At 33.8% G+C, this 21,488-nt stretch overlaps 1 protein-coding gene across 8 annotated transcripts; it reads right to left on the reverse strand.

Annotated features, from left to right (window-relative positions):
- Positions 1–1,526: 1,526 nt before the first annotated feature.
- LOC106621975 (long-chain-fatty-acid--CoA ligase 5) lies at positions 1,527–20,310 on the reverse strand. Of its 8 annotated transcripts, none has more exons than XM_036360739.2 (11): positions 20,192–20,310; positions 18,360–18,665; positions 17,630–17,784; positions 5,414–5,587; positions 4,778–5,315; positions 4,350–4,703; positions 4,070–4,272; positions 3,934–4,016; positions 3,631–3,859; positions 3,371–3,544; positions 1,527–3,310 (listed from the first exon to the last, which is right to left on the reverse strand). In XM_036360739.2, exons 2-11 carry the CDS (start codon positions 18,433–18,435, stop codon positions 3,173–3,175), a joined length of 2,124 nt encoding a protein of 707 aa, XP_036216632.1. In that variant the 5' UTR covers positions 18,436–18,665; positions 20,192–20,310; the 3' UTR covers positions 1,527–3,172. The 8 variants fall into 8 exon arrangements, with proteins under 8 accessions (XP_036216632.1, XP_036216631.1, XP_014096482.1 ...); XM_036360738.2 differs by having other exon boundaries at positions 20,196–20,305; XM_014241007.3 differs by lacking the exon at positions 20,192–20,310 and adding an exon at positions 19,908–20,034.
- Between the last annotated feature and the right edge of the window lie 1,178 nt (positions 20,311–21,488).

The following is a 21,488-nucleotide window of genomic DNA, read 5'->3' on the forward strand; positions in this document are numbered from 1 at the left end:
TAACATGAGCATCAATATGGACTCCCTCTTCGGCCATTTAGACTGCTTGCCAGGAAATTTAGGCGACTTAAGTGAAGAACACTGAGAACGCTTTCATCAGTATATTCGCACAAAGGAAGAGCGATACCAGCGTTGTTGGAATGCAAATATGATGGCTCATTACTAATGGGGCATTGACTGCTGTTTCGACTAAAGCAAGAAAAACACATAAAAGAAATTTTTTTTTCATGTAAAGTAAGAGCAATATATTTTTTAGTTCTAAAGTTTTAGTATTTTTGACTGAAAATATAATATGCACATAGTGCGAAAACCAGAGCTGCTAGAGAAAAACGATTTTTACACATTTTAACCACTTTTCTGGCAATTTGTGGATACCATGCCAATAGAAATGTTCGTCTTTTGAAGCAAACCAATCAGACACACAATTTTCGACTTCTGCGTAGGAATCGAAGTTCTACTCAGCCAATGCGTGTCCCATCGATGAAAACAAATGGTAATCGGCAGGTGCCAAATCTGTTGAATACGGCGGATGGGGTAGCAGCTCCCAGCTAAGCACTTTGATTATATCCTGAAACGATTTTGCTTTGTGTGCAGGTGCATTGTCGTGTAACAAAATTACTTTGACGTATTTTCTGTCCTATTCTGATTGTTTTTCGATCCATGCATGGTTCAAATTGATCAATTGATTCTTAAAATAAATCCAGTTTTCATAGACATTGACAATTCGATGAACTGATTTTCAAAGATTGACAAAGGTGTTTTTCAATTTTTCCAGTTGGCTTTCATTCAAATCATGTGACACCCATTTTCCACACTATTGTATCTTTTCCATAGCTTTTAAATGGCCTGAGATGGTTTGTTGTGCAACATTTAACACGACTTTTGCATTTGCTTTTGACTCAAAGTATCATCTTCATCCCATATTGCTTGCAGTTCGGCGTCTTCAAACTTTTTTGATGGTCTTCTACGTTCTTCATTGCTCACATCATTCTCATTATCTGTAAACCGTCGAAACCATCTTTTGCATGTTGCTGCTGTTAGAGCATGATCACCATATGCCTCGACAAGCATGCGATGCGACTCTGCAGTACTTTTCTTCAAATGGAAACAAAAAATTAATGCTTTCCGCAAATCATCACTTTCCGGTACAAAGTTTTACATTTTCAACACAATGAAAAAATATGATGTTGTTTGTTAAATGACTTGAAGGTTATTGAATAAGTTTGACAGATGAATAAGGCTCGTTTACAACAACTGTACGCTACCAACACTTTTGTAACTGAAAGCTTACCTTATACCGGTACAACTGGTATCTATGTAGTCGTATGTCAAATAGGAGTTTCTTGTCATATAGTCTCAACTCTCTGCCTTAACCAACCAAGAATCGAACATGCATACGCTCTCTCTCAACTCACTCGTTTATGTAATTAAGCACTTACGTACATTATATTTTTACCAAGTAGCATACATTCACGAACTCAGAAAAACGGTAGCATTTATAGGATCTACGTGCGTGGAACCAAATATATTTTTGTTAAATTTTTATTGACTTTTTATTTAATTTAATAGCAGAATAGCTCTTATTTACTTATTTGTATATGGTATCTACAAAGTTAAAAGGCAATCGAATATTTTGATAAATTTGCTTTTAAGCAGCACTGATATTTAATTGAATTCATTCGATCGGACATCGATCTTATGCTTACTACTGGCGCATAGGTTGTTTGAGTTAGATACATTTAATAATCGTATATAATTGCACACTACATACATACATATGCATGGATTTGACATTTATTATACGTACATTAATAATGATGATAAAATCGTATTAATTCATAAACGTTTATATATACATATTAATAGCTAGTTGTGATGCAAACGCTTAAATATGTATGCATACCACTTAAACTTGCTTTAATATTGCTTTATTCAGTGTTACAATTGACGCTGTTGTTGTTTGTTGTTTTAAGAGCGAGTTTGGCAGAGATATCCGATTTCGGTGCCAAAGTATATAACTATAGAATAAAATTTGAGAAGTAGAGGTTTACAGACTAATCATCTTGAACCGATGTGTGCCGTTCTGCTAGGGTTGGAAGGAAGGAAGGCAGGAGTAAAATGTGACGATGTGTGAAATGAGCTCTGTTAAGTAGGAAACTGTAATCTAATGGCTTATAAATATGTGTGCATTAATAAATAATACTAAACAGTTATGGGAAAGTAAAGTGCGTGGAAATGATAAATAAAGACATCTGTATGAGAGTAAAGGAAGTGGGAATGCTTCATATTTCTATTTGTTTAAAGTGTTTTTATTTAATAAAATATTAAATATACTCGTATACAATACAAACAATAAGTTTAAGAGACTAACTAATAAAAGCACTGACTTTTGGCATCACAATTAATGTATTGTAATTATCATAAATAAACAAAAGTAATACAAAAACATTGTGAAAACGTGTTATACGATTATGAATCCATAAATATGGTACAGTAATATAACGGTAATTTTTTTATTCGAAAATAAGCTGTTAGTATATTTTATATTATATGTTTCAAATCTATATTAAATTAAATATTTTCATTTATTATTTGAATTGATCGCATTTTTGCTTTCGTATCTTAAATTTTTCCTCCGCATATAACATATGTACTCTTCGGTAACTGTCGTTTGGTTTTCTCACTATTCATAGGTAATTCTATTATTTCTTTCTTTTAATTGGTTAAGAGAGCTACGTGCGTATAATTAGAGTGCTTTAGTTTTTTATTTGTTTTGCTGGAATTTAAATAAGTTTCTACTTTTTTGCGTGATATAATTGTTTTCTAAACAAGTTGGGGTAAATTTACTACGTTTCATACATAATCAGTTGCAGCTAAGCTGCTACATGTTAAAGTGGTAATTGCTAACTGGTTAAAAATATTGCCATTGTTGTTTGTTTAATTTCCCCCCCTCGTAGTCAAATTTCCGATTTTATTAAATTTTGTGAAATTTTGCTTTTTATTCTCTAATTGGGTTTTTTTCGAGCAGGAATAACATATTGCAGATATGGTTCATTACTCCCTGCAGTGCTTTAATTGGCTATCCGTGCTTTCTTTGTTCGAACGCAAAATTATTGACGGAAAAGCTTTAGCTCTATGCTTTTAGAAAACGGTTCGCTATTATATATCGACTCTAATCTAAATGATTGTACATGTCATCCAGCTGCGGTTTGAAATAGCTCTTCAATTGTGGCCGTTTCGCTTTGAAAGTCGGCGTTAGTAAGCCATTTTGTACCGAAAATGGATCGGGATGCAAATAAATGTCTTTCACCTATAAAAGAAATATTGTTTAAATTTTGAATCAGCCCCGATACTGTGCCTTCCAACTCACTTGTTCAAATGATTTCAAGCCACTCTGTTTTCCCCAATTCAGCATATCGCTCATAATTAGCTCTTTCACCTGTGGATTATTACAGAGCACAGAGAGTGTGCCCTTGACACGATTCTCGTTAGCCCATTGCTTGAGTACATCCACATCAGGCACAACGACGGCAATAATGCAGCTCTAAAATAACCGATATACATATATATACACGTATTGCGGAATAAATAAATTGTATAAAAGAGGTTATGAGAGAGCAATTAATTCACCTTAAGACTCTCCCCGTAAACATACACCTGATTTACGTATTGGCTCAGCGTGTAGATATTCTCAATTTTCTCTGGAACAATATATTCACCTTGGCTAAGTTTAAAAATATGTTTGCGACGATCGATTATTCGCAGAGTACCATTCGGTAACCACATGCCAACGTCACCCGTATGATGCCAACCTTCAGAATCAACAGCCTCAGCTGTTTTCTCTGGATCTTTATAATAACTGCGAAGTGAAAGAGAAGCGTTATTACGATTAGTTAATTTTGAAATATCGAAAGCGTGATAAATTGCGCTTACCCATGGAATACATTAGACCCACGAACGCATACCTCTCCAGTATTTTGACTGGCAAAATACTCCATTTCCGGCACATCCACAAGCTGTAAATAAATTACTTTAGTATCATCCAATATAATTAGAAATCTCAATTTACTTTGACGGCATTGCAGGAGACCGGTGGACCTACATGATTCGGCACATAGTCACCCTGTACAGTTAACGAAATAGCCCCAGTACATTCGGTTTGACCGTACCCCTCCAGCACTAAGCAACCGAGTGCACAGCGCATGAACGTCAACACATTACCTGCCAGCGGCGCGGAACCTACAACCATCAGACGCAGATTGCCGCCAAAAGCTGAGTTACAACAAAAAGAAAAATTATCAAAACCAGCGATCTATGTAGAAAGTTAATAGCCACTATTGATCACTTACCTTGGTGCACTTTTTTGAAGACCAACTTGTCCCAGCATCCGTTACGACGCATAATACCGCGTGAGAGCTCTTTCTCCTTGGCCTTCAGTGCCATATTAAACAAAGTACGTTTGATTGCCGAAGAGGCAATCTCATTTTGGATTTTATCATATACCCGATTAAGTAATCGCGGCACCGCTGGCATTACGGTTGGTTTCAACATTTTCAAATCGTTAGTCAGCTCCTTAATGTCGCCCGAGTAGAAACCCACGCATCCACCCACATAATAGATGCCATTCTCACAGCAACGCTCAAACATATGCGCCAACGGCAGGAATGATATCATTACATCGCCGGCACGAATGCGGTGTTCACCTATAAAACACCAAAAAAAAAAAACAACAAATTGTTATGCAACCACACAGAATATCTGCACATGTCTAGCTTACCCATTTGCAAGATCACCGCGCATACACCGGCAACAACATTGCCGTGCGTGAGCATCACACCCTTTGGATTGCCTGTAGTGCCAGATGTGTAACAAACGGTGCACAAGTCTTCAGATACAGGGGGCACTTCCGGATGGTTGCCCTTGGCACCCAATTTCTCCACATCAATAAATGAGAATATTTGAATACCGCGGCTTCTGCCGCGTTCCAACGTCTGTTGCCGTATTGGCTTAATAGCGACTATGATCTTCAGCGTGGGCGGCGCTTTCTCCAACAACATCAAGGCCTTAGCATCATCCTCAACTACAACCAAAGACATTTCCGTTTGGCGCATGATGAATGCACACGCTTCCGGTCCGAGCGTATCGTACAACGGCACAACAACCAAAGAGAAACTGTAACAACCTTGCTCATATAAAATCCACTCGGGACGATTTTGCGAGTAAATGCCAATCAATTGTTTGGGACGTGCACCTAGAGCAATCATGCCGGCGCCGAAATTTTTGGCGCGTAGCAAAGCTTCATCGTAATTAATCCACTATGATAGACAAGCGATAAACATTTCAGCATTTACTTTAAACGTTACTTACAAGTGTACAAGAATTGTGTAATAAATTTTGAATATTTTCAACTTGCCTGATAAGGTGATGTGAGAGTCTCACGCCAACCCAAACATGGTCCATTATTTGAGGCATAGGCACCTTCGCGAAATGTCTGATATAACGTACGCACATTCTCGGTAATATAACTGATGAATTTGCCGTTCTTCGCTTCTTTATAGAATTTCGAAACGTGTATGTGATCAGGACCCTGAGTGGAAGAGTGGTGGCATGCATCAAGACAGTAATATGGGAAGAGAGATAAAGGGAATACTTCTATTGATTAAATAACACATGAAGCATGGATATTGTGGGTTAGAATATTAATTATATGAATATGCATGTTAGTGTCAATGTAAATTCAACGTGCGAATACATTCACCCATTTCATCAATTAATTATGTTATCTATACCTATACATGTACGAGTATATTCATCTAAATTACGCTGACATATGTAATCGCAATGACAACTAATTGAGAACAAATGTGACAACGCGACTTTGGTTCAAACTTAATTAATGATCATCAGTTCAAATGGTCGCTGCAGTGGCAGGTGAGCCTGCAATGGGCCCTCTGTAGCAGCAACTAAACATACTATGTATTGTATAATAAACGTTGTGCATATATGTAAATAAAGCGTGGCATATTTGGGTTACGGAGAAAGACGCTATCCGCTATAATATATATGTACAATATATTTTATTGAAATGCAGCACAGTGAATGGTTTGCATATTGCAGACTGACAGGCGGGCGAATCAAACTGATAGGGATGCCTCTTCCCTTTCTGATATTTACAGAAACAAAAGTATAGCACTGTTTCATATTCATTGAAGAGATACAGACGATAAATCATTTCGGAATTTTTACAATTAAGCAATTTAAAAAAAACGCTCATTTAAGGGCTTACACGAATGAGCTTCGGTAAACAATTTACACCAGAACAAATATGATTGATGAAGACCACAACTCATATATTATATTTATGTAGATAAATATGTATGTATGTGCATTATGCGCAAATAGACATGTAGCGAAGACTACACATATTATATTTTCGGTTTTCTATTATAAACCACTGTCTGCGTAAATTGCTGTATAATAAAATAGACCAGCTGTCGCGTTGCGCCTTGCGCGCGCTGTAGAAGTTGATAAATTTTGAATATTTTGGATCAATATGCACGTATGTAATCGAAATAAGTATGTACATGGTATTTACGTAAACACTTTTGAATAAATATGTAGACATATATGTGAAGGACTGTGTGATTTTTATTTTGTTTATTTTTAACTATACAAGAGTTGATGGCTGACACAATTATAAAATTATTTGGAAGAAAATCTTACATTCACGCTATCTATTTATGTTTCACATAAAATCATAATAATCTTTAATTTAATATATTTTAATATTTAAATATATTAATATATAATTTTATAATATATCCACATACACAAGTATATGGTATATGCGTGTGTGTCAATATGACCCCACAGTGTACTCAACTAGACACAAACTACCGCTAGTTGTAAAGTAGTAGCCGACGCCATATATTAGTATTCGATTAGGAAATTACCAGGTTCACACAAGATACACCGTGCTTTTTGTTCCCATCTGAAACAAATCACAGCTATTCTAACTACTTCGTCTTAAGTTGGGAAATACCTAAATATGTATTTATTATACTAATACTTGTTGTGTACTTGTACTATTAAGTCTGACCAGTTGGCTGTTCCACTGAAAAGTGTGTTTTTGCGTATGTGCTACAAATGATAACGTATTACGTTCATATACATATTTATGTATTTATGTCTGGCTATGACGCGAACGTCATTGTATGTATATGTATATGACCATATGTATGAATGTGAACATGGCATTTTAGTCAAATATAAATGCATGCCTTTCGATACACACTAATTTGGGTATTTACTGGGATGCAAAACTCATTGTTAACGTTTTTTCTCTTTTACCCTGCGATGAATGTCTAGTAGCGGATCGTATCTCAACTAAAATGAAATATTTTGTCGATTTTGCCGTACATCGGTGTTGAAAATAAATACAGAAAAAAATATAAAATAAATGGTAATAATTAATTATTGTCATAATGAAAACAATATGCATATAACGGTGTGTATGACCGAGCTTTCTTTTCTAATTTTTATATTTTAGTATATATTGTATGTGTGCATATATTGGCAATCACTGACAAAAGCGTAATAATACTGTGTAGCACCCAACCAAGGGCTAACGAAATGTTGCCGAAAGTATAACTTTGCCTGCCATTGACATTTAAGCAGTAAATGCGAATTACAAAAAAATGAAAAATATAAAAATTCACTTCAGCAGCAAGTTTCAGCTATAACATGTTTGTTTTTCTATTACTATATCAATTTTTTTCTATAACTAAAATTTGCTAATCTGTAATACTTCGAATTAGTTTTGTGTAAGTTCAAAGCAGTCTTTTTTAATATAAATCAGTTTTTGTTTACCTTCAAAACGTCACTTTGACTGGACATTTCGATGGGCGGACGAATTGTTGTTATTTGGCCACAGCACGACATTTTGCAGCTGCCCACTTGCGACTTTCTCGCTCTCTTAATCAACTTTTATCAAACACTCACAAACGTTTATAATAAATTATTTGCTGTTGCGTTTATTTATTTACTTAATTAGGTTTATTGTTGAAAATCAATACACTCTAAACTTTTTTCAATTAACTTTGGCGCACAGCTGCACTTAAATAAAGTAGAAATTTTAGTTTATTGAAAAAGGCATGCAATCTCTCTACTCGTATATTAATGTGCTTTGTTTTTATTTATCTCACGAGAATTATAGATTTCAAAGATCACATGAAAGTAAACATATTAAAGGCATCAACACTTAAAATACATAATTTTATTAATCGTTTTCACTTTCGCGTCTCGCATTAAAGCCGCACGTTCTTCCCCCATGAGCAATAAATGGTATGCATAAAAATTATTTACTTCTGCACATTTTTTTTTAAAATTGATTATCTAAATAGAGATTTTCTTTTCATGTTTTATTAAGAGACGTTATATGACTGCAAGCATTCCTTTACAAATTGTATAAATAACAAAGAATTTAAATGCAGCAAAGAGACTTTCAAATTAACAAAAACGATTTCTACGTTTTTTACATTTTCGCCCAATTTCGTTTGTTCATTATTATTTTTACACTTTTGCAAATTTCTGTTCTATTAAAAAGTAAAATCAAATATATTTTCACACTTTGTTTATATGCACGTCGAATACGAATTTACATATACAGCGATAAGTGGGTGTCTATATTTAAAATATACAACATTTAATTGTTCTTTACACGTGTCGTCCACCATCTTTTTAGTTTGTGGCACTGGGTGAAGGAAATTATTTAACACACTACAAGATGCCATTAGCGCTGGTATATATTCACCGATTTTGTATTATTGATTGCAATTAAGTCGGAAAACTCAAAAATTGTAATTGATCACATCGCTAACGCATACACATGTACATACATACACACATTTGGCACAACAAGGCTAAAGTCATGGCAAACATTTCCAAAGTTCCCTACCGAACAAACGGGTATATATGCGAAATGTCAGCAAACTTGCGTTGGGCAGTGACGTTTGACATTATAGCGCAGCCAGTAGAGTGGGTGTGAGAGTCAACGCATTGGCAGAACACCTTGAATACGGTCAAATCACATACATACATGCATAGCACATCTAAACGCAGATTGTCGCGATCTTTATTTCTTTACCCTTAGCGCACGGTTGGCAGATAGCTTGTCTGTTTGTTGTATTTTGTTAGAACATTTGGAATTCACTGTGGTTCATTACTAAACCCGCAAGAAATAGACCACTATTACCAACAAAAAGAGAGCCCAATCATTGCGATTACTGTGATTACATTTGTCGCACATCACCAGACTTACGCACTACTACATATGTATTGTATATATGTATGTACTTGTATGTACATTTTCGGACAAAAAAATAAACGCGTTTAGTCAAAATTGAAATTTAAGGAGGTATTCTAGCCTAGAATTTCAAAAATATCGATGTTTTTTCATATTTTCAAAGTTTAACCAGAGAACGTAAATGAAACATACAATTACGTTCTCTGCTTTAACTATTTGAGAATATGTCTACGAGAGGATTTTTGAAAATTTGAATTATTTTCGGAGATATAGACATTTTAGTGACCCTGCCTCTAAACTGGTTCGGCTCATCGAACAAAATATATACGCGAAACTTTAAATGCGATTTTCTCAGACCAGACTTTTTCAATACGATATCCACGATTTCTCGAGTTCTACTCGACCGATTTTCTTAAAATTTTCAGATAATCTTCTTTATAGACCTCTCTCGAGTATGAACTAGCCTCATCCTTAAATTTATTTTTACTATTTTTGAAAAATACGAAAAAATAAAAAAAATGGTAAAAAAAATTATTTTTGATTCAAACAGTCGCCATTTTGTCAAAACAAAATTTTTTACTTATCGCTAGTTCATACAGTTGCAACATCATTGCAGATTGATAGTATTTTTTTTTTTCATTTCAGATAACTAGGATGGTTAAAATCATGGGTATGCTCATGGGCCAATTATTTGCAATGCCCCCCACCTCATCAGCTGCCAGTTTTTTAAATTTGTAACTTTTTTTTTTAATTTTTTCTATATTCTTGTAACATTAATAAATAACTGATAAAAAATCGATAGTAAAAATATTGATTGTCTTGTTTTACGACACTTTAAAAATTACCTAAAATGCATGTCTCTAGACTAGAAAATTGAAAATTAAAAATATTACTTTTGGATTTGAATGCAAACGAAAAAACTATTATATTCTGTAGCAACAAGTTGCGAGAGTATAAAAATATTGATTTTGAAGCAAATTCTCTTTTTAATACTATTTAATTATTTTTTTAATGCATTATTTGCAACCCTGGTTGGCGTAGAACTTTTTTTTATGGTCTTTTGTTCTTAACAGGGAATATTCTTATTTTTTTTTCGACACTGTATTTTAGTACATAGTATATTTGTAGGTGCGTTAGTGAAAATTTGAAATTTTGAATTTCTTATTAGTCATCTGAATATTTGAAATGCCAATTTTCAGCACCGTTTGCGTTCTGTCAAAAATATGCTCAAGCAAATATTGTGCAAAGCGAATTGGACAAAAGCGAGTTTTGTACACGTACACGACGCTGTTAATGTGGTGTCTTTTAAGACTTTTTTTCATTCATATATTACTAAGTATTAAGCATGTAGGCTCATTCTCTCTCATTTTTTTAATATACCATATGACCACTAAGTTGTTTTAATTAAGTTTTTGTCAGTTCCTTTTTTCTATGCATACTTATGTTTATACATAGACGCAAGCAGACATAGAAACACCATTCTGTTAGCTTTTGTTTTTTTTTTGCGAAATCTTTAATTCTAGATATAAATCGAAAGCATCTACACATGTGATTTCATTAAATTTTTCTTAGTGCAAAATATACGAATATGCAATATACAAATGTACAAGCCAACATACATTCATACGAATTTGTATGAAAGAAACGTAAAAGACTTGAAAGGATCTGTGTGTGTAGAATTGACTCGGTTGGCTTATTTCATGAAATTAACAATCAAAATCGTAATTGTCTCTACAATATTTTCATTGTACAAACCTTAAGTTCATTGGGTGTGTATGTATGTATGTAGTTGCTACACTCATTTTCAATTCATAAATTCTTAAGTATACAAGCATTTGTACACAAGCCTTTAAAAGGGTATTCCGGTCCAGATATGAAAAAAAATTTTTTTTGTAAATTTTCAAAGTTTAGACCTTCAAAAATATCTTCCTAAAAGTATTATTAAAAAATTGAACTATTTCCGAAGCAGAAGGCAACTAGACCGGTTTAGCGGACGATGAAATTTTAAGCGCGTTTTTCTCGAAACTACTTTTTTTGAGGTGTTTGATATAATATTATATCTCCAGATTTTAAAAATTTTAATTTAAAATATTTTTTGAAAATTCGAAAAGGTCAAAGAGCAAGGAAGTAAAAAAAACATTTTTTGTTAAGTCGAAGGCATTTTCTGCATTTTTTTTTTCTTTGGCAAAGGTCAATCAGCGACATCTTTGCTAACGAAGAATTTTTTTAATTTGTTTGTTTTAGATCACTACAGATTGGAATAATTCAACCAGAAAACACTGTTTATTTTTGCAGATTTTACTATTTTAAGTTTTTTTGTTATATTCTTCAAATGTCAATAAAAATCGTATAAAAAAATGAATACAAAATTTTTTTATCATTTTTGTTCTTTTTTAAATTTGAAAAATGCCTAAAGTTTAGGCGTCTAGACCAGAATACCACCTTAACGAAATCAACTAGTTAGACTTAACGTTATTATTGAAATAAACTGACTAGTCAGCCGACTAACTGTTTTCTACCAAAAACTGTTATTTTGTACGGAACAGATACATAACTGTCTAGTTCAAATTTTTTTCTCAGATTCTTACCGAACCGAAAATCTAAATATTGGTATAAGTCCGATGGTTTTGTGACTATGTTCGATTTTGGTCTGGAAATTGTCGTAATGAACTTGAGTTTAGCCTGACTTGTTATTTCACTGCAGGGTAGCTTTATAGATGTATATACATACATACACTTATAAATGCCTTAGCGATCATTCATAAATTTGTCTGAAACATATCAAATACATTTTAACATTAATTTAAAAAACTGAATAGGCCAAGAGGTTATGGTTATAATCACATATTATTAACTGCTTCATAATATATTTTAAGGGAATCACTTAACAATTGCACCAAACTTCAGCAACCAACCGTTAAGCGTTAGCAGGGATTGCTTTCATTTCATTATTGATTTACAGTAAACAGAGCACGGTGCAACTAACACAAACACCTTTTTTGAGTTTAAAACCTTTTCGGGGTTTTTAAAATTATGTTACGTTTGCGTGATTAGCCAGACTATAGGTATAAGCGCCGAATCTACTGAAACGCTTATTATTTCTCGAGGACAGTTAATGGACGAATTTTGCCTTCAAGCCCACTGAGATGATGTGTTAAAAATATAGTTTTTTTATAAAAGACATGATTCGGTGCGCAGTTATTTGACGGTACCACTAAAGGGACGTATGTACGAATGTGTATGCGCTACATCAACTCATTGAGCATAGGGCAGCCACTTTAATTGCCTCAACAATTGCACTTATCTCAGCATTTATATTATTTCTATTTTCAAACCCAAATAAATTATTATATATTCAATCTCATTTGCTTATTTGTAAGTATAATTATTCTCGCATTGTTGTTCAAATATACGAGCGATTTCGTGCCACTTTTACGCACAGTATAATATTTACGTAATAGACAAAGCACGATGTCACTGTTTGCAATTAATATTCAAATCGAATAAAATTTACAAATTTTTACTTAAAGAAAATACGTATTGCCGTCGAAACTATTAACACCACCGGCTACAAATAGTTCTTCAATTTAAAAATTAACTTTATGCGCTTTACTAGCAAGAGCACGATTTTAGAAATACCGACGCAAAGTTTGACTGCAAACTAAATTTTCAAAACTGTTTTAACACAACATCTGCATTTTCGAACAATCGTCTTTTTCGATTGGGAATAGCGTCAGTTAAACGCATCAAGCAAGATACCCACATAATGCTCGACCAACGCGTGAGAGAAAGCACAGTGGTGACCAGTAATTTTGAGCGTAGATGTCTTGCAATTTTTCGGCACGATGAGTTCTTTCGACAGACTTTCGAAATGTAGCAAATATACAAAAAAAAATTTCGTTTATTATCGTCAATGTTCGTGTCGCTCTTTAGTGGTCTCACGCGATCAGCATTTTTCGAGGCACATGATACTGACAGCAATCTTGTGAGCGGGTTGAGTGGGCAGTGATGCTTGCAGGTGGTTTGCTATGTAGAAAGCTGCTATGGGGTTGGTACTCTGTTAGTATACCGTTTATATTGATGCTTGGATATATGGTAGTCTACAATATTTTTGAATTTTAAAATATTAAAAAACGACAACTATCTGTACTGTCTTCTGCTATTTTGAACGTCACCAATTAAAGAATTCGTTAGTTGAAACTTAATTTAACCATTGCTTTTTAAAAAAGTTGAAGTTATCTTGAGCTCAAGTCGCTACATATGTGCGCTACATATGTACTAACACTATGGTTTCTCATTTTATTAGATTGGTACCTATGTTAAACTGCATGATCTAGGCAGCCGTGTCCATTACTAATATTATTTATATTATCTATTATAAATAGCAACGGAAATTGTGGGCTTAACTTTTTTGAAATTTGTGTTTATTGAGAATATAAATTTCGAAATTTTTTTTTTATTTGTATGACCATAGGTATTTCTTTGTTAATTCGTGGGAGCAGAGCTGATGAAAATCAAAATATTCTAATCGAGTGAAATCGTCAAAAAATAAATAAATTTGTTTAAATATTGCAAAGAAAAAATGCCAGTGGCTGATTTTCATTAAAAATTTGCTGAAACGAGAAAGATCAAAGCTGAAAAATAGTTCCAATAATAGCAAATGCCAAACTTGCTTTCATTGTGCGTATATACATACATACATTAATTATGTGTTGAAATACCAATTATAGGAAAAAATAATTTATTATTTAGATTTTAATGGACTGCAGCGTCTATGTCAGATTTAAAAACCACGTGACAAAACTCTCATTACTACATGTTTTTAAGCATGTCCAATTCGTTAATGTTTATACTATGTGAGTCATGCATGCGAGTATGTGTAATAGGGCTCTTAAAATTGTTCGAATAACCTTAAAACCGATTATTCGAATATCGAGTTTGTAAGCGTTCGTATAAATATTAACCGAATAACGACTATTCGAATAGTTGTTCTGCGGCGAGTATTTGAATAAATGGAAATTGTTTGAAATCCAAGTAGCTTTCGAACTTTATTATTGAATGTTTCACATTTTTCATTAAAAATAGAAAATGAATAAACGCTTACTATAATATTCGAATATTCGACAGCTAACGGTTAACCGGATAGTCGGAAATGTGCGGTTAACGGGTTACATGGGTTTCGTTGAGTAAAAACGCCCTATTTTCAATACTTTTGGTTCAAATAAAAAATTAAATATATTTTATTTAAACTTTTTATTATTCCAAAGACACATATTTGATAAAGATTTTGTGAACTTTTCAAATGAAAATATTTAAAACTCGGTAATTACAATGTCATTTCTGGCAGTCCCTCAAAAAAAAGGTGCTTCCGCGTTGACAGCAGAACTTCTGACAGGAGCATCAAAAGTAAAAATAAACAAGTAAGGAAGGGCTAAGTTCGGATGTAACCGAACATTTTATACTCTCGCAAAGTCAAATGGTATACTCGTTTGAGATTTCTTTGTGGATTGACTGATATTTTCGGTAGAAGGTCAACTATAGGCACTGGGGTTCACATATTTAGTACTTAGGGGTTTGAACATTTTTGGTTCGATTTAGACAATTTTTGGCCGCAAGGTGGCATACTTTAATTGCATTATTCACGCAAAGTTTTACCCCGATATAATCATTGTTACCTGATTTGCATAGTGGAAAGTGAAAGAATCAGATGGAATTGAAAATGGTGTTACATGGGAAGTAAGCGTGGTTGTAGTTCGATTTCGCCCATTTTCGCACTATGACATAGAAACATGAAAAGAACATTATGCACTGAATTTGGTTGAAATCGGTTGAGCAGATCTCAAGATATGGGTTTTCACCTAAAGGTTCCTATAAAGCCAATTTATACCATCTCAGAGATAAAATTTAATGTCTCTGGCGTGTTTAGTGCTTGATTTATCGCGCTTTTAGTAGTTTTTAACAGTACCGTTATATAAGGAGTGGGCGGAGTTGCCACCCGATTTCAACTATTTTCACACCGTCAATAGAAGTGCTAAAAACATTTGCTTCTAGTGAATTTTGTTATTATAGCATTAGCGGTTAAGGAGATATGCACATTAAACCTATTAGAGGCGGGACCACGCCCACTTTTTAAAAAAAAGTTCTAACTGCAGATGCCTCTCCCTAATGTGATCCTGTGTACCAAAAACAGTCTTGTATCTTATTGCGGAGCTTAGTTATGGCAAGTTATTTGTTTTTGATTAATGGCGTTTTGTGGGCGTGGCAGTGGTCCGATTACGCCCATCTGCAATACCAACCGTCTCACGGTACCAAGAAACATGTCTACCAAGTTTCATAAAGATATCTCAATTTTTACTCAAGTTAGAGCTTGCACGGACGGACGGACGGACAGACGGACGTACGGACAGACAGTCACCCGGATTTCAACTTGTCTCTTCATCCTGATCATTTATATATATATAACCCTATATCTAACTCGATTAGTTTTAGGTGATACAAACAACCGTTAGGTGAACAAAACTATTATACTCTGTATCAACAGGTTGCGAGAGTATAAAAAATACTTGTTTGAGCTAAGGTCATTAACTTGGTATGGAACGGAGACAAAAACAAATAAAGTGAAAATTGTATTTGTGGCAGACGTTTAAAAAAAACGAAAAATTTGGTCAAAATTTCTCGACGTTTTTTAGTTTTAAATAATTGTAATTGAAAGAAGATAATTTTAATTAAATTCAAGACCTTGTAATAAATATCTTGAAGACCAATATAAAATCTCATTAAGATCGTTTGAGTAGTTCGCGAGAAATCTTGGCAATCGACTTTGAAAACACAGTTTGGAAAAAACCGCGTTCAAAGTTTTAAGTGATTTTAAGTGACTATATAGCTGACCTCGAGCGCGCAACTTTTCAAAGCTGTAGCTCCAAAACTTTTACTAATATCAACTTGAGAATTTAGGACAATATTTTAGAGATGTTATAGAATTAAATAACACAATATAATTTTTTTTTTTTGAAGCCGTGAAACGCATGTGACCCCTTAATCGAATAGTCGACGACTTACGACTATCCGGATAATGTAAACCGAATATTATTACTCGAAAAAGCGCTAACCGGTTAATACGGTTAGTACATTAGTCGAATACCAAGAGCTCTAATGTATACCTTTAATATGACCCAACCTTGTAAATTTGAATACACATACTTATATGGCAGCGATGCCAGACAAAAATTAAATATCCTTTATAACATAATAATGAAATTGGTTTCTGTTTAATCTCGGTAATCACATTTTAAATTACCGCTAAGCAAATACCAAAAGCGTTTCACTATATCAATGACGTGATTTGGTAGTGTTGTTGTCAGCCAGATCGTTTTCGCAGACGTGATCACATTAATCATGTGACTTCTGCCTTAAACCATAACATACTTATGTACATGTTTTAAACTACACACATGAAAAATATATACAAAATTCAAAAGAATGATATGTTTGTAGATACATATTTATTTACATATGTATTCATACATTAATATATTTTAGAGAGATATACATATATGTATATAAGTCAGTGGTTCTTCTCCGGTTAGTCAATGCTTAATTTAAGACATCATAACAATAACGTAACGTTTAAATTGTATAACTACAAGGTGTTTTTTTGGAAGTAAACAACTTTCATTTGAAATAAAGCAGTAATTCGATTAATTTGCCAAACTTAGGCGGGGTTCGCAATTTTTATCACGCTTAAGTCCCATTCACATACACTTTCTTTGCTTTGCGTGAGCGTTCATACCATCGATTATCCTTGGTTCATACTGAAACAACGAAGCGCAGAAAAGAAAGGGTATGCCAAAATGAACGCTTTGCTTTCAGTGTTTCTCTTTAATAAAAATGGCTACTGTTACTTGGCAAAGCGTAAAAAGAGTTGCCCTATTTTGCTTGGTTTCGCGTCGACAACTGTTTACACGAAAGAACTCATAGGAAAGCGTGCATCCAATTTTTCTGTCAAAACAAATGTCTGAAACAAAGCGAAGCGAAAGTTCTATGTGAATTGGCCATTAGTGTTTGCAAGTATTTTGATGGAAATTTCTCATCGCCCTTATTTTACTATGAAAGGTGATTTGCCAACTATCCCTTGAAGAAATTCCATACCTTAATACACGCTTTTGCCGTAAAACAATGGTAATATAATCACGTTGACATGTGTTGCACATAAATATGGCAAAGTGATTGGTCTTTATTTAAAGGCAATTGGTACCATGAAAGTACTTTCGGATACAGATATGTTATACAAATAAATATGTTACTCTTATCAAATGTCACACTCACCTCCAATATTGGTGCTTGATTATCCAGAGGCACTAACGGCTTTTCCGGTATGGGGCGCGATTTTAAATAATAGGTCGCCGCTGCTGCAATACCAGTTATTGTGATAACGCCCGCCGTACCGCCGAAATAATACAAATATCCGTCAATCTCATCAACTGTAAATGGATTAATTGTTATTTTAGTTTAGAAAATTACAAAAAGTTCACGTGCTAGCCCTCTTGCTATTGATTTAAGTACGCTTTTAGTAGAAAATGTCTAATCTTCTCTTAATATACATAAACAACTGATATATACTCATAAAATGAATGTAGTGCCAGGAGTTTGCTTCTGATTATCCACAGCATTGTTCAGAATGTGTATGTATAGATATTTATTGGCCATATAAAATCGTAAAGATCTGCTGATAAGGAAAACACAATTGCAATGCCAAAATATCTGAACTGTGCTCACTTCAAATACACTTTTGGAGCGTTTTATTTAACTACTGTATGTTTCATATGTCATTAACTATACTATTTAATTTATTTATGGCAATTGTCTGTCTTGGCAACGAAATCAGCAGTCTTTTGTTGACATTCTCCTTACAAAAATCGCCTAAGTTCCTCTAAGCCGCTGCTGCTTCTATGAGTATTCCATAGTACTCTTTACTATGTGGCTCTTTAACCGTTTTTTAAAGCGAATGTGTTTAAATAATAACATTAAATACATATAAATGAAAGTTTATACTTACGTAAATATGAAAAGTTGCTCACTATGAAGTGATTGAAGTATGCTAAAATTGATTTCTCCGGCGTCATGACTGACATCTTAATTCAACTATTCACGAATATCGAATGACTTATTCAAGCTATTTACAAATTGCAAACTGAGTATTTATATATGTTTCTATATAAAACTTTACACGTCGAGTATCAACTTAATGACACTTTTTCGATCAACATCTACTAAATACGACGATTTAGAGTCTAACAGCGACTTATTTCAATGCAGTTTATTCGGTTGTTTACTAATTAAAAGAAAGCCAACGATTACTTGTCTGAAAAATTGAAAAAGTTTCATGAAAAACTAAGTGTTTGTTGTAATGGTTTTATATGATCATGGATTTTCAATAGTTGTTACAAAAAAAAAGTTTTTTTTTAATATAAACATATACATAAAAAGATATTTAGTTGAAATAAAATGTAAACAGGAAGGACAACATTTTACTAGTGGCTAGCGGTACACCAACCACAAGTCATCACGTCAATCGATTGCGCTGAGAAACGCCAAACCTGCAGCAGACTCTTCGTTGTATTGTATCGATCGATGTCTATACACTCGTACAAATGCATACAGCATTAAATAAATAAATAAAAATTGATTAGGACTGTATTGTAAATAAGCCTTCTAACAAGAACAAATATGCACATCTGGCCACTTTCTCATCAGAAACTTGTCTATGCATTTAAAAGTAATGACGGCGAATGGCTACACCTGTGTATGAATGGAACCTTATCTATTTACACATCAGTTGACTTAAAAACATATCATCATTATTAAGTAATAATGGCCGTAATAGCTGTATTTACTGTTCGAAAGTATACGAAATTAAAAAATAATTTTAATATTTTGAAGCGTAAAAATAATTTCACATTTAAGCATCGTTGCTCGAATTGTTGCTATTTTGCTTTTGAAACACATGTTCAACATGTATGCATGGTAGCTGCAAATATTAAAATCAATAATTTCTTCTTTGTTATTTAAACAAATCTATCACACGCACCACCGCGCCTGGTTGGCTTTCCATCGTACAAGCAATTAAACACACTTCGGTTCATACGATTTTGCATTGCGCAAAACTCGATAACATTAATTTAATTAACAAGCAACGTTTGTAAAATTGTAAAACAAAATAACTAAGAGCTAGACATTACCAACCATTTTGGAGCCACTGTGTGGTTGTTGTAATTACATACATGTATAGTATTTAGATTTTAAAGAAAGAATTAATATTATAATAAATGCAATAAATTATGCAGCAACAACCGCAATATTTGAATACAAAAAGAAAATACTTACTTACGCCAGGTGGTCGTGGCGTTATTATATTCTATAAATATATTATATTCTATAATTATTTGATATCCGGCACTTACCGTACACGGTAATGTTTACGTTAGTCAAGGAAACTATCGATTTTTCCAAATATAGCAATTGTTAAATTTTTTCTTATTTGTTCTTGTGTACTAACTGCTTACTTACAGCTCCCTGATATTTTTACTTAAGTCCAATTTCTTACCAAATTGTATAAATTCGGAGTTTTGTTAATTTAATTATTTTATGATTTCGGAGAGCAGTTGCTTTCGTCTCAAAGTGTTTCACAATCTAAACAAACACGTGCGTGTCGTCTTCCCTCTTTAGACAGACTTATTAGACCCGAATACAGCGCGTCAAACGTGCGACGAAAGGAGCTACGAAAATAACGCTCGTATTGGTTCAATCGGTTTGCTATTATTATATTTGTGTTTGCCCCAGCTGATCCCGAACACGGTAAAAATTCTATCAGCTATGCAAAACACTTACTCACTTTTTTTTTACACATTAAAACAACTCTCAACCGGAAATGTATGAAAAATCGATGGCAGCAATAGCCATTCGCTGCCTAGAAATATGCAAGTACGTGTGTAAAAGCCTTGCTGCACTCTGATGTCAAACCCGTACTGAGCTCAGTTGGCTGCAGGACGGCACAGAACAAGCGATTGTTGACCGGCGCGTTAGCGCATAATAACTATCGGCCAATGGTAGGCAGCGTTGGCATGGTATTCAATATGTATGTATGTGTGTATATACAGTGACTGACAATAAAATAAAATCAAATAGCTGTTTCCGAAATAATTAACAATCATAATTATATGTCAGATAGATTTCGGATTTGTTTTGCCTGTAATCGATGCCTACAATATTTGTCTTTTAAAACAACATGCTGGTAGCTCTGTTACATTTTACTGTTATCTTTGTGTTCAAATTAAGCAAAAGTGTGCTTTTGTTATCATGTCAAAAATATAGAAACAAGAAATCAAAATATATAATATTTTGTTAACAACTATATTGTAAGTATATAAGCTGTAGGATATTTGTTACAACTTGACATTTTGTTATAATTAAGTATTATTTGTAGAAGAAATGAGCCGGGGAAAGCATTGCATAGCGGCAGAGCTGAAGCTCTAAAAAAAATTGCAAAATAACGGTTATATCCAAAGAAAAATAGACAAAATTATAAAAAGAGCCCAAAAATTTGTGTTTACTGCTTTGAAACGTCCGAATGAAAGTGAATTGAGGGGACGGCCATGAAAAACGACGTCTCTGGATGACAATTACATAGAGACTTTATCAAAACGCGGTATTTTGAAGTTTTCTGTAGCTATCCAAAGATAATTGAGTGTAGAAACTTCTTCGAGAACTGTTGCGCGTCGCCTTGTGAAGAAGAATCTCTTCGGAAGGTTGTTCCGGAAAGTTTCAATGTAGACAAAAAATACACAACGGAACAATCGGTTTGCTTTTGCTTCAGCGCTTGTTAACTGGACCGGTGGACCGAACAAGGATTCCTTGGTTCGATGAATCTAAAAAAAATATGTTAGATATGAAATGAATCCCCAACACACGACCAAAACTTTCAAACACGGAGGTGATAATAGCATGATATGGGGATATTTTTGGTTACGGTTAGCGCTACCTTAAATTTTAGAAGATGTACATGCTTTTTATTTGGCAGTTCCAGCATGATAATGGGCCAAAACATAGCACGGGTGTGGTCAGGACTTGGCTACAGTATCAAGGAATCGATGTTATGACTTTGCCGGCGCAATCTTTAAATCCTATT

Source organism: Bactrocera oleae, chromosome 6 (assembly GCF_042242935.1).
Source record: "Bactrocera oleae isolate idBacOlea1 chromosome 6, idBacOlea1, whole genome shotgun sequence".
In the NCBI taxonomy this organism is placed as follows: domain Eukaryota; kingdom Metazoa; phylum Arthropoda; class Insecta; order Diptera; family Tephritidae; genus Bactrocera; species Bactrocera oleae.